This window comes from Neovison vison, chromosome 11, assembly GCF_020171115.1.
Source record: "Neovison vison isolate M4711 chromosome 11, ASM_NN_V1, whole genome shotgun sequence".
NCBI classification, from domain to species: Eukaryota; Metazoa; Chordata; class Mammalia; order Carnivora; family Mustelidae; genus Neogale; species Neogale vison.
In genome coordinates this window covers 204,936,054-204,950,863 of record NC_058101.1, presented here as the reverse complement: position 1 = coordinate 204,950,863, position 14,810 = coordinate 204,936,054, and the positions used below count along the sequence as shown (strand labels likewise).

At 36.1% G+C, this 14,810-nt stretch overlaps 1 protein-coding gene across 3 annotated transcripts in view; it reads left to right on the top strand.

Moving 5' to 3' along the window:
- WDR17 (WD repeat domain 17) overlaps window positions 1-14,810 on the top strand; it is a 108,011-nt gene that overhangs the window by 26,480 nt on the left and 66,721 nt on the right. Inside the window, exons 1-3 of one of the 3 annotated variants that reach the window (XM_044225703.1) lie at window positions 1,094-1,155; window positions 1,853-1,967; window positions 13,392-13,520. In XM_044225703.1, coding sequence (XP_044081638.1) covers window positions 13,398-13,520 — 123 coding nt within the window. In that variant the 5' untranslated portion in view covers window positions 1,094-1,155; window positions 1,853-1,967; window positions 13,392-13,397. Of the gene's footprint in view, window positions 1-1,032; window positions 1,156-1,852; window positions 1,968-13,391; window positions 13,521-14,810 lie in introns of those variants that run through there. The other 2 variants (XM_044225702.1, XM_044225704.1) reach the window with 2 other exon arrangements.

Here is a 14,810-nt window from a genome sequence, read left to right as displayed (position 1 = left end):
GAAGAGTGCCATGTTCCATCTGATAAATTTTTAGAAATAAGGCTGTTTTCAGTCAGCCATGGTGGTGCTTTCAACATCCTAGCCTAGAAGTGTACCTTTGTTATAGCGGAACAAATGCTATCTTAGTTTAGGATACGAAGAATGAGACACTCAAATTACCCAAACATTTTCTTTTTCTTTTTCTTAGCCCCCCTCCCCCACTCTATCTCTTCTTTCCTTTTTTCTCCACGGAGGTGTCATGGTTTGATGTGTTTAAGGAGGGAAAGGTCAGAGCTCACTGCTCTATGTTGGGTGAACCTTCTGAACCTTAGAGGATAATTTGAAGTCCACGTATCCTTCAGGGTACCAGGAAGTCTCTTACTTAGCGTGGCTAGTAAATAGTATCTTCCAGCAGTGAGTAAAATGAAAAAGAAGCCAAATTCATGTGATTTTGATTCTCTGTGGAACATATTAGCCCTCTACTCAGTGATGTGGGGTCTCCAAACTTTTTGAGGCCCTTAGGTTATTAGCAATCAGCTAACCGTAAAATGATTTAACTCTCAAGTGCAGAGATGGAAGCAAACAGAAATACAGACTTGGCCGTGTTGTTGTACACCTTTAACCTAGAAGCTTTCTTCTGGTTTTATCTCCAACTCCTAAGGTTGAAAATATAACTACTTTCCTGCCCCCTGTTGCTTTGTGGTTTCTCTGGATTCCTTTTTTGTAACTTGGTAACTTTTAGATGTAATTTGTCTATTTCTTACAACAGTTGAATCAAATATGTTTTTTTAGAATGAAAACCAAAAGCCTAATGTTTGCTAAAGCATTTGCTGGTGCTATACAGTGTAATGATTATTTGATATTTCTTTCCTATTTGAGTATAGGCTTACATTTTCTGGTTTAGCATTATATTTATGGATGCTATTATTTGTAAATTATTAAAACTGTTTCAGCTGAAATGTTTGTGGGCTTCTAGCTTCATGTACTGAACAACATTTCACAAGGCAGATTTTGGTAAAGCTGTTTGGTTGAAACCCATTATTGTTACTTTAGGTGCTGACTATTCTGATGCCGACTTTCCAATTGCCTTGATTAAAGTAGAAACGTTCTATGGCTTGGATGACTTACATTTCAAATTGGTTTGAGCAAGATGATTGGTATGAAGGACTACAAAGAGTAAGATATATTTATGTTGTGATTATGATTTTCTGTGGGTTTTTCTGCTTACTGCGCATGCAGCTGTATTTCTTTGTAATTTATGTTGCAGACACTTTTGCATTGAAATATTTTGAGGGTAAATAAGATACTTGGTAGATTCCAAAGCAGAGGTAAGAAGATAATATATAAATATAGTCATAATCGTACATTGATGAAAAGGTTTTTTTTTTCTGTCCTTGTTTCACGAATTCTTAATATTTTCAGATTGTCTTCAGGCTTGAAATATAATATAGATTCTTGTTAATGAGATTACCGTATAAAAACAGCAATACTTTTAATAGTCATTTTACATAAAAACATTTAATGAAGTAGAAGATGTGTATGATAATACTATATATTACATTAATATTGTAAAAGAAAGTGCAAAAATTTTCTGAAGAAAGGTGCCATGTTCTATCTGATGAATTTTTAGGCAATTAATTATGTTAAAAAAGATTTGCATTGTTACCATGGCAACTTTTGTATAGTATTTTGAAAATAGCTGTTCTGATCTATTATTGCAAGAGTAGAAAACTGCTATTTAAAAGTGCACCTAATCAAAATGGATTTAGCATAAAATAATACCATGTCGTTTTTATTATTTTCACGTTTTGAATGGAAGATTTCTTTATTATTTAAATGAAAGCACTTTGTGGATTTTTCTTTTCTTACACAGCTGGACTTTTCTTTTTATTAATGAGTGGAACCAAGAGCCAGAGTATCTTCCTGCAGTGTCTGCAGCTTTCCTCCCTGTCGAGTCAGACGGCAAACAATACCAAAGATAGGAAGCGGTGTGTTTCTCTCCTGCCTTACTTCCACGGGGTCCCCCCTCCACACATCCATGAAAGACATTTTCTCAGTATTTTACTTCCTTTCTCCTATCTTTTTAATTGTAATTCCTCAGCAGTTTAAAGCTTCCTGCCTTTGGGCTTTTCCTAAAAAAAAAAATTTTCTCCCCAATTCTAAAACAAGCTGGTAAACATCTCTGCAGCCGGTTAATAGCTGATTATTCTCTCCGGAGAATAATCATCGTGTTAGGGACCCTGAAGTGTTCTCAGAGAACAGACTGAGAACCAGTGGGTAGCTTGTCATTCTGAATTTCAATCTTATCCGTCAGTGATGGAAATATTCCAGCTTATGAGTTTAATAAGTCCCACTGGACCACACACACACTGCAGTGCCAGGACCCTGTGTTTGTGTTTTGTGTGTGCACTTTAAATGTAATGGTAAATGCATTTTTGATGTTGAACCAAAGGGTGTTTTTTTCAATTATAACCCATGTATTTCTCAATGGGAGGGCATACTAAGTTGCTGAAATGCTTTTCACTAAAATTGGGTGTTCCTTTAGTGACTAAGGGTAGTTCGTAAAGATGATGGGCATTCAGAATCTTGTTTTCCATCATGACTCCAGTCTGCCCTATGATACTACCATCGGCCTTTATAAATGAACTCCTGGCTGAGACCTATTACAGAAGAAGCTGTTACTATATATAGATACAGTTCAACCCTGAAATTATAATATTGTTGTCTTTGTGAGGTTGAGCTTCTCAAGTTTTAGTCAGTTCTTACATAGATTCAGATGAGAATGAAAGATACTATTCTAAATAATGAAAACTGGCACATGAATATGGACTTCTATTTCTTCTAAAAGTATGGCATGTATTTTTCAGATGATGTGTATGTGCATATATGTCCCATGTAATCATCAGCATTCAACATAGCAAATTCTTCAATAGAAATTTTTTTCTCCTAATTTATTTAAAAGCAAAGTTATAACATTGAAGCATGGGATTTATAATGTCCATAGATACAACATATTTGATAATAGTACAAAGGACTGTATGGGGTGAATGAAAGTATGGTTGTGGGGTTAGTACATTTTACATGAAGTAGAGCAGTAACTCAGTGTGCAACAGATGTTGGCGAAGATGCAAGAAAAGGGGAACCCTCTTACACTGTTGGTGGGAATAGAGTATTCTTTTAAAGTTCACAGGAAAAGATAAGTTGGATTTTTTAGTTAAAGTTGTAATTTAGAAATGCAGTATTTGAAAAACCACATACAAGTGTGAGTTTGATCTTTAGTACAAAATTAGGATAGCATTATTTTGATATAATTAATATTTATGGCATAGGTATATATGTCTATAGATACATGGACACATACATATGAGCTTGATTTTAGCTTAGTTTTACAATTTTGCATTTGGCAGTGTTGTAACTCTAGCTGTATTTTAAAGTTCATTGTGATTATTTCATATCAACATTTTTTTGCATATTCAGAAGTGAACTTTAATATTATACAAATCTAATATAAATATACTCTTACCATTTGTTTTTTAAAGAATTTTGTATACTTAATGTGAACAGCATCTTTACTATAATTATAATGTATGTGTTGTGCTTTGTATGAGATTGAAACAAAAAATTGAGTTTGCAAAAAATTGTCTTTGCAAGTAGGCTGTTGCCAGGCTCCTAACACTGTAACTTATATGTGGGGTGACACAATGCTCAGACTTTCTTTCTGAAGCTTTTGTAACTCTCCATTATTCAGTGTACCACAGGGGCTTAGTACTTCGTCTTTAAAGTGTGCATGTTGTTTCTGGGCCAGTAAGATTATATTTTTCTGAAGCAACAAATCCTTAGAATGGATGTGGAAATTCTTAAATCATTCACCTAAAAATGCAACCTATTCTAAAGTAAGGATACAAAAAAGTAAATAATATTTATCTGAAATCTATAATTAACTGTTACATTCAGTTAATATATGCTTATTTACCAAATATGTGACATGTTTTTTTAGGATTTATGTTTTTAAAAAGGCATATATTTTGGAATATACCTGCAGTTGAACATTTTCCATTTTTAGTAATGCAGGATCATTAGTTATGTAACCATTTATGCTGACTACAAAAATAACAAAATGTTCCAGATGTTTCTTTTTTCTCCTTAGCAATTACAAACATCACTGAATAAAAGCTACATCATGTTACATATGTTTTTAATAATACTTTTGAAAAATAATGTGGAAATTTCAAATATTGCCCATTTATTTTTTTATTTTTAAAATATTTTTTATATTTTTAAAAGATTTTATTAATTTTTCCTTGAGAGAGAGAGTGCGAGCATGAACAGGGGAGAGGGGCAGAGGGAGAAGCAGACTCCCCTCTGCACAGGGGGCTCCTTGCAGGACTCGATCACAAGACCCTGGGATCATGACTTGAGCTGAAGGCAGATGCTTAATGACTGAGCCCAGGTGGCCCAGTACTGCCCGTTTAAATACCTAATTAAGATTTAGAAATGCAATAGTATTGATATATTTAATGATGTACATTTTTTTCAAATTTTATTCAAAATCATAGATCTTTACAGTAAATTGCCATTTTGTTTTATCCTGCTTATTACTTTGATGGCTGGTTTGGACAAATTATTCAACTCTGAATTTAAAAAGGAATTAAGTTTGTAAGACTTGTGAAAGCTGCTTAGAAGCAAGGTCATACCAAATTATATGACAATATTGAAATTTTTATATTCTCTACACTTGGAAATTAAAAAGTAGTAAATTTTAAAAAGTGGTTAATCAAAGTATACTGATAATTAAAGTAGAAATACATTGACAAAATGGATTTTGAGGTAACTTATTTATTTTTAATACATAGCAGAGGGACTTAGAGTTTCTAGTCTGGCAGAGGAGCTAAGAAGTCTTCACTCTGGCCTAAAATGATAAAAAGCTGAACAAACTGAAAAATCAACCACTCTTCTTAGATCTCTAAGAGAAGTGAGGTCACGAGGCTAATTATCACAACCTTTTAGAGCAGAGAACATTGGAATTATCAGACCAAGAATTTGAAGAAACTATGATTAATATGCTAAATATTTAATTTAAAAAAATTGACAACATACAAGGACAGATGGATAGTTTAAGCAGAGAGATTGAAATTCTAAGAAGAATCAAAAAGAAATGCTAGAGACCAGAAACACTAGCAAATGACGAATGCCTGTAGTGAGCTCATTAGTAGACTTGTTAGGGCTGAGGAAAGAATTTCTTAGCTTGAAGATATGACAGTAGGGATTTCCAGATCTGAAAAGAAAAGAGAAAGAAGAATGGGGAAATAAAAAGCAGAATAGAATATCCAAGAGCTGTGGGACAACTGAAAAGGTGTGTCATGCACCTACTGGAAATACCAAAACAAGAAGAGAAAGCAACAGAAGCGACAGTTGAAGCAGTGACTTAGGATTTCCCCAAATTAATGTCAGACAGCAAATCACAGACCCAGGAAACCCAGGAAATATGAAACATGTTAAATGCAAAAAACAAAAAACAAAACAACAAAACTATACCTAGGAAAATCATATTCAAACTAAAAAAAAAAAAAGAAAGAAAGAAAGAAAATCTTGGAAAAAAAACCCCAAAAAACAAAAACCAGAGGAACAAGTATAAAAATCAGATTCAACTTCTCAGAAACCATGAAACCAAGAAGAGAATGAATGAAATATTTAGTGTTCAGAGAAATAAAATACCAGCCAAGAAATCCATACTCTGTGAAATTATCTTTCATGAGTGAAAGAGAAATGAAGACTTTCTCAGACAAACAAAAATTTGGAAATTTGTTGCCAGTAGACCTGCTTTACAACAAATGTTAAAAGAAGTTTTTCAGAGAAGGTAAGTGATAATAGATCCAAAGCTCAGATCTGCATAAACAAAGGAAGAGTATTGGAGAACGTATGAGTAGAGGTAAAATAAAACCTTTCATTTTTCTTAATTGTGACCTTGTTAACAGTTTGAACAGTTTGTTTGAAACAAAAACACAATAATGGATTTGATTATGTATGCCTTTTTTTTTTTTTAAGATTTCATTTATTTATTAGAGAGAGAGAGAGAGAACACAAGCAGGGGGAGTATCAGGAAGAGCGAGAAGCATGTCTCCCGCCGAGCAGGGAGCCCAATGTGGGGCTTGATCCCAGGACCCTGGGATCATGACCTGAGCTAAAGGCAGATGCTTAACTGACTGAGCCACCCGGTGCCCCAATGACGTATGCTTTAATCACATATATATACATACGCACATAAGACATACACATGAGCTGTGTTGCTGATGTGTAAGGGAGATGAGTGACAGCAGTGATACAAAGGATGGGAAGAGGACTCAGGGATGTTTGGTTATTATAAGGTGTCTGCACTACCTGAGAAGCGATATGGTGTTAATTCGAAAGTAGACTTGGATTACTTGTAAATCTATATTATAATGTCTAGGATAATCACCCACAAAAAATTTAAATGAGACATAATTGATATGCTAAGGAAGAAGAAAAAATATGGATCATATAAAGTGCTCAGTTGAAACCACAAAAGAAAGGAAAAGTGTGGAAGACAAAAACAGGGACAAACTGAAACAGTAAAAATGGGGTAGATACTAATCCAAGTGTATCAATAATTACCCTGAACATCAGTGCTCTAATGCACTAATAAAAAGACAGAGGCCCAACTATATGTTGTCTACAAATAACTCAAATTAAAAGTTAAGACGTATATGGATTAAGAGTAAAGTGATGAAGAAAGACACACCATGCTAACACTGATTAAAAGAAGCCTGGGTGGCTCAGTTGGTTGGACGACTGCCTCCGGCTCAGGGCGTGATCCTGGAGTCCCGGGATCGAGTCCCACATCAGGCTCCCAGCTCCATGGGGAGTCTGCTTCGCTCTCTGACCTTCTCCCCTCTCATGCTCTCTCTCACTGTCTCTCTCTCTCAAATAAATAAATAAAATCTTTAAAAAAAAAAAAAAAAGCCGGTATAACTATGTTAAATTCAGACAGAGCAGAATTCAGAGCAAGGGTAAAGAGGGATATTACATAGTGATGAAAGGGTCAGTACTCCAAAAAGACATAATAGTCCTTAATGTGTATGTGCCTTAATAGCAGAGTATTGTAATACACGAGGCAAAAATTGATAAAAGTGCAAGGAGAACAGATGAGCACACTATTATAGTTGGAGACTTTACTGCTGTCAGACTGAACAGATCTGCCGGACAGAATCAGGAAGAGCAAAGTTGAACTATATAGCATCTCCAGTCATCTATACCTGATTTGCACCTATAGAACCCTTCCTCCAGCAACAGCTGCTTGCACATTCTTCTCAAGCTCACATGGAACATTCACAGACCATATTTTGGGCCATAAAATATATCTCAATGTCTTAAAAGTATAGAAATAATATAGGGTCTTCTCTCAGACATCAGCAGAATTAAACTAGAAACTGATAACAGAAATGTAACTTGAAGGTCCCCAAATACTTAGAGACTAAGCAACAGTCTTTTTTTTTTTTTTTAATTTTTTCAGTTTATTTATTTTCAGGAAAACAGTATTCATTATTTTTTCACCACACCCAGTGCTCCATGCAATCCGTGCCCTCTATAATACCCACCACCTGGTACCCCAACCTCCCATCCCCCCACCACTTCAAAGCCCTCAGATTGTTTTTCAGAGTCCATAGTCTCTTATGATTCACCTCCCCTTCCATTTTACCCCAACTCCCTTCTCCTCTCTAACACCCCTTGTCCTCCATGATATTTGTTATGCTCCACAAATAAGTGAAACCATATGATAATCGACTCTCTCTGCTTGACTTATTTCACTCAGCATAATCTCTTCCAGTCCCGTCCATGTTGCTACAAAAGTTGGGTATTCATCCTTTCTGATGGAGGCATAATACTCCATAGTGTATATGGACCACATCTTCCTTATCCATTCGTCTGTTGAAGGGCATCTTGGTTCTTTCCACAGTTTGGCGACCGTGGCCATTGCTCTATAAACATTGGGGTACAGATGGCCCTTCTTTTCACGACATCTGTATCTTTGGGGTAAATACCCAGGAGTGCAATTGCAGGGTTTAGGGAAGTTCTATTTTTAATTTCTTGAGGAATCTCCACACTGTTCTCCAAAGAGGCTGCACCAACTTGCATTCCCACCAACAGTGTAAGAGGGTTCCCCTTTCTCCACATCCTCTCCAACACATGAGACTAAGCAACAGTCTTCTAAATAACACATGGATCAAAGAAAAATAGCATTTTGAACTAAATGAGATTGAAAACACGACAACATAACTTATGGGATGCAGCAAAAGCAGTGCTTAGAGGAAATTTATACTAGAAAAGAAGGAAGATCTAAATTTAATCTTCTGAACTTCTACTTTGGAAAACTAGAAAAGGAAGAGCAAATTAAATCCAAAGTAAGGAGAAGAAAAGAAATAAAAATTTAGATCAGAAATCAGTGAAATCAAAAATAGAAAATCAATAGAGAATATCAACAAAACTAAAAGCTTCTTTGAAAAGATCAATAAAATCTATAAGACTTTAGCTAGACTAAATAAGAAAAGAAGAGAGAAGGAACATAATACTAATACCAATAATGAAAAAAGGGATATCGCTATATAACCTGTGGTCATTAAAAGCATGATATGGGAATGCTACATCAATTTCCTACCCCAAAATCTGGTAACCTAGATGAAATGGACCAATACAATTTAAAAATACAATTTGCCAAACTCACAGAAGAAATATGGAATCTGAATAGGCCTACATTTTAAAGAAATTGAATCAATAATAACATTTAATGATACTGTGATTTGTAAGAAATACATATTTAGTCATTCAGATGACCCCATTTCCCAAGTGTTGAGGGCCCTAAGTGTCTTTTGTTATGCTAATAAGGTGACTTTTAGAAAACACCCGAGGGGGGCTGATTGCTGGTGGAGCCAACCTATGATTAGAGGGTTACAACTTTTAGTCCTACCCCTTGACCTTAAGGTGGGAGAGGAGAAGAGTTAGATATTGAAAGATTGCCAGCGGAGAGTGATTTAATCGATCATGCCTGCAGGAAAACACAAAAGTAAAGGGTTCAGAGGGCTCTCCAGTTGATGTGGCCTGAGTGGAATCTCCTTGCCCCTTTCCACATCCCTTGCCTTAATGTGTCTCTTCTGTCTGGCTATTCCTGACTTATTTCCTCTTTTAATAAACCAGTAATCCAGTAAAATATTTATCTGAGTTCTTGAGCCCCTCTAGCAAATTAAAAGACTTGAACAGACCCTTCACTGAAGGTAGATGGCCTGTAAGTATATGGAAAGATGTCCGACGTAGGGAATTACAGATTGAAACAATAGTAAGTTACTACTGCATCCCTATTAGAATGGCTTCTCCAAAACACAACACCAAAGGCTGGTGAGGATGGGAAATAGCAGGAACTCTGATTTATTTCTGGTGGGAATGCAAATGGGGCAGCCACTTTAGAACACAGTTTGATCATTTCTTATGAAATATATTCCTACTGGGATCCAGTAATCACCTCCTTGGCCACTCCTTGTTATTTACCTAAATGAACGGAAAACTTATGTTTAAACAAAAACCTGTGCATAGATGTTTATAGCACCTTTTTCATAACTGTTAAAACTTGAAAACAACCAAGATGTCCTTCATTAGATGAATGGATACATAAGCAGTGGTACATCTAGAAAAGGGAATATTTTTCATTGCTAAAAAGAGATGAGCTATCAGGCCATGAAAATACATAGAGGAAACTTAAATGCATATTACTAAGTTAAAGAAGCCAATTTGAAAAGGTTACATACTGTATAATTACAATGATACAATATTCTGGAAAAGGCAAAACTATGGAGAGTATAACAGTATCAGTGGTTTCTAGAGCTTATTGAGAGAGGAAGAGATCAATAGGCAGAACATAGAGGATTTTTAGGGCCTCGTGTCTATTTTATACATTTCAAATGGTATACATTTCAAAATACATTTCAAAATCTATACATTTGCAAAAGAGTGAACCCTAATGCAGACTATGGATTCTGGGTTATGATGTTGGGTCAATGTAGGTTCATCATTGTAACAAATGTACTAGTCTGATGGGAGGTATTGATAGTGGGGCAGCTTGTGTGTAACTGGGGGTTAGAGAGTGAGTGGGAACTCTGTAATTGCCACTCAGTTTTGCTGTGAAACTAACACTGCTCTTAAAAACAATTTATTAAGTTTAAAAAAGATTTAAAAAATAGCAGAAAGTAAAAGTTTTAAAAATGATTCCATTTTACTTGTTTGCTTAAATCTTTCTTGTATGTTTCTTTTGCAGTTATGAGCTCCAAATTTGCTTAAACATAAATCAGAAACCATTTTCACTTACACACAGACTTTATTAATAGTAATCATACACTCCAGAGATAAACTATGAAAGCCTATTCGACTCATCCTGTGGTTGAATTAATATATATTTTCAGTGAAAAGTAATGTAACATTACTAGTTAAAAAAATACTTATATTTAAAAAATTTGTGAGGAATGCTAGTGATTGAGGAAATGCAGGTGCTGAGGCAGGGGTGGGGGAAGGGGGCAAGAAGAGTTTTATAGTTAAGCACTCAAAGACTGAAGTTCAGTTTGGTTACATGGAATTTTTCACTTCAAATAACTTTTTAGTTTATTAAAAAAAAAAAAAACCACCAGTTCCACTCAGATGAGGGGATTTAATGGGATGACAATAGATTTGGGGAAGAAAGGGGAAAGAAGAGATCTTTTCTAGAAGGTGGAAAAATGAAATAGAAAAGACACAAGAAAGTAAGTTTTTAATAAATTAAGAGATCATGTAATTGAGTAGACTAATTGCTGAGCATTAAAATAAAGGAGAAACGCAGTGTTATGGTCAGTACATGATTCCACTGATACTGAAGAGGAAGCAGATGATAAAGAGACACTGCTGTATTTTTCAATGATGGTACCAAGTATCTCTGGTTTAGAGTACCTTGTTTTAAACCACTAGGTGTCCCGTCCAAGTACTAACCAGGCCCAACCCTACTTAGCTTCTGAGAGCAGACAAGATTGGGTGTGTTCAGGGTGGTATGGCTGTAAATCAAAACCTCAATGAGATACCACCTCACACCAATCAGAATGACTAACATCAACCAGTCAGGAAACAAGTATTGGCGAGGATGCGGAGAAAGGGGACCCCTCCTACACTGTTGGTGGGAATGCAAGCTGGTACAGCCACTCTGGAAAACAGTATGAAGTTTCCTCAAAAAGTTGAAAATAGAGCCACCCTATGACCCAGCAATTGCACTACTGGTATTTACCCCAAAGATACAAATGTAATGATCCAAAGGGGCTCGTGCACCCAAATGTTTAGAGCAGCAAAGTCCACAGTAGCCAAGCTATGGAAAGAGCCCAGATGGCCATCAACAGATGAATGGATAAAGATGTGGCCTATATATTCAATGGAATACTATGCAGCCATCAAAAATGAAATCTTGCCATTAGCAACAATGTGGATGGAATAAAGGGTATTATGCTAAGCAAAATAAGTCAGTCGGAGAAATAGATCATTTGAGGAATCTGAGAAACAAGGCAAAGGATCATAGGGGAAGGGAGGGAAAAATAAGATAAAACCAGAGAGGGAGACAAACTATAAAGGGCTCTTAATCTCAGGAAACAAACTGAGGGTTGCTAGAATGGAGGGGGGTGGGAGGGCTGGGGTGTCTGGGTGATGGACCCTGGGGAGGGTATGTGCTATGGTGAGCACTGTGAATTGTGTAAGACTGATGAATCACCAACCTGTACTCCTGAAACAAATAATACATTATATGTTAATATAAATAAATAAATAAATAAATAAATAAATAAAAATAAACCAGGTGGCAGGGTAGAGAGAAGAGGCAGGTTGAGGTGGATGGTTCCTGGGGATACACTGAATAATTAGTTACCTATTAGACTTGTGTCATAGTTCAGATGTATATATATATTTATGTATTAATGTTTCATATGTGTGATATTTTGCATGTTGTGTTAAAGCAATAGCATTTTGCTACTAAAATAATATAAAACTCTTAAACAGTATAAACAAAGTATTGATTAAAAATTGACTTGGTATGTTAGTCAGTGTGACCCAAATTTATTATATCTACTAGATATTTACTTAATTTTTCAAAAATATTTTAAGGTTATAATTGCTATTTATTATTTTTCTATATTTTAATCAGATATAAATTAACAGTGAAAAATTGATAATTGCAAGGTTTAACTTTGTGGTATAAGTGAAGATTGTCTCATGTTGAAAGTCCTCATTTTTAGACCAATATTTTGACCATATTAGAAAAGATATCAAATAATGGTCTAGATTCTGCCTCGAAAAAACTTTTTTGGGTCAATTAATGTGTTCTTGAATGCCATTCTTGAAGTAACTACATAGGGTAATATTCAGAATATGTTTTTTGATTTTGCTTTTGCCTTGGTGTTTCCCCTGTATCTGGGTTTTTAATAGGATCATAGACTTACAAACATCCTCATTCTTGGCTTCCTATTCTCCAGCATCCTAGAAGAACTGAGTTTACACATAGAGTCACAGAAACCCTGGAGCGGAGAGGAATGGTGGGGAAAACCTCTTTCAGAGGGTTCTTTTAGATGGAAGGAACAGAGACATGAGGTTAGATGCCTGACTCCAGCTCATGCTCTAGGCTGGCTCGGAGCTGGGTCTCCATCCCTGCTTGCTGAGTCCCAGCCGGACTGATGCTGCCTGTTTACTCCACCGTCCTCTGCTGGCCACATCAACATCTTGTAACCAGTAGTTTCCATCTTCCTTCTGTCCCATCTTCACAATGAACAGTATTGTTAACGCAGCTTGTCTACCTGCCCTGTGTACCGTAAATACTTTGTGCAAAGACACTGAGTCACTATAAACACAGTGATGTTCCCTGGCAGAGGCCACAGTCCTCCCAATATTGTTTTACCCTTGAATTTGCTGCCTTGAATGAATTACCGGTATTTAAAAATTGGTAGCTTTTACGCAGAACTCTGGATGCTTCCATTTCTCTGGAAGTTTCATAAATCTGGCAACAGTGGAGGGCCTTCTCCTAGGGCACTGGAGCTTTTTACGTAGAATCTGCCCCTTCTGTTTCACTGTGGTCCCCATCACTCCTCCAGGATCCCCAGTCCTCGGCCCTGTGTTCTTTGTCATTGATCATTTTCTAATCTCTTGCTTTTCAAATTTGAATTACATGCCTTGATGTCTCTAGATTTTGGGGATTTCAACTCTCGTTCTCTGAAAGTATACCCTGAGATCAATAGTCCTAGTAGAAAATTTTTTTTCAGGGCATAAAGATAAGGATTGATAAAGATAGCTATAAATAAGTTTTTTGAATAATGAAAATGACTGATATTTCTCCAAATTTGGTTTTCAAGGCAAACATGTCCCAGGTCAGGCAGGTGGGACTGCTGGCCGCGGGATGTCAGCCGTGGAACAAGGATGTGTGTGCTGCCAGCGGAGACAGGTTTGCCTACTGCGCCACTCTGGCCATCTATATTTACCAGGTAAAATACTTTGGTTGCTTTTGATTTCTCATTTTATTAGGTAAAGTTAGCATTTAATACATACTTTAAAATCCCTGTTACATAAAAGTTTTAAAAGTACTATAATGTAATTGATATTTATATTTTGTTGCTGTTTATACTATATTGGCTTTGTAATCCAAGCTTTTAGAAAATGCTTATATCATAGTTTCAAGTTACTAGAAAAATCTTAATTGATTTCATCAACCTTTATGTGCTGTTCGTCAGAATGAATTTCCTCAAGAATTAAAGGCTTCCAGTTTATGAGTGATGAGCAATAGAACTTAATGCTTTTAAAATGTATCTCCATATAAATAATTGGAATTCATTTATTCATTTGTTTCAGACTTTGCTCAGTAGTATTTCATATGAGAAAAAAAAATCAGTTAGAGAATGTGGGTTACCCATTAGAGATCATTATATTAAAAACCGTGCATATATAAAATATTTTGAGATATTCTTGAAATACAAACCTTTATAATTCCTTTTTTTTCATGTCTGAACTCTATCCAGACATTGCTATTCAGTTTCCAGTCTGAAGAGCCAATGGCCTTCTGAATTGCCCCAGATCGAGGTGCTATAAACATCTAAAATTCAGGACAAACTTTCTTAAACCTGGAGTCAGCATTTCTATGTGAGCAGCCAACCACTGGTCTGAACCATGAACGTGAGGGTTAGCTCTGTTTGGCTCCTGCTTCTCACTCCTGTATTTTAGGTTAACCAGGAGCAATCCTAGCGTTTGTAGCCTTCTCACCCGACTATTAAAATAGTCTCTTACTATCCTCTTCGCTTCTGCTTTGACTCCCTCTATCGTATACTTCGGTGTAGTCGATCGTCTGTCATGCAGATCCGAAGTTTTCAGTCTTCAGCGGCTCCTCATCCCTTCTATTCACATCCAGACTTCATGGTGTCGCGCTGTTTTGCACGGTTTCCTCCTCTCACATTGTGCCCCCGGGGCAGACTATGCTAATTGTATTTTCTAAGGCATTTCAGACTCTTTTGTATCTTGCCTTTGCTTACACTGATTTTTCCATTTGCCTGTGTTGCCTGTTTGGAGAATGTTTTCTCATCTTTCAAATCTCAGCTCAAGTGTATAAACTCTTTTCCATATTCTGCCTTTTCCACTTTTGTGATAGCAAAGGACCTTATAAAACAGACTGTCTCAAAAAAACAAAACCAAAAACAGACTGTCTCTCTGCCTGCTTCCCTTTACCAGAATCAGACTTCCTCACCTTTGAATTTCTCAAGTTACTCTGTGCTCTCTGGAATTTA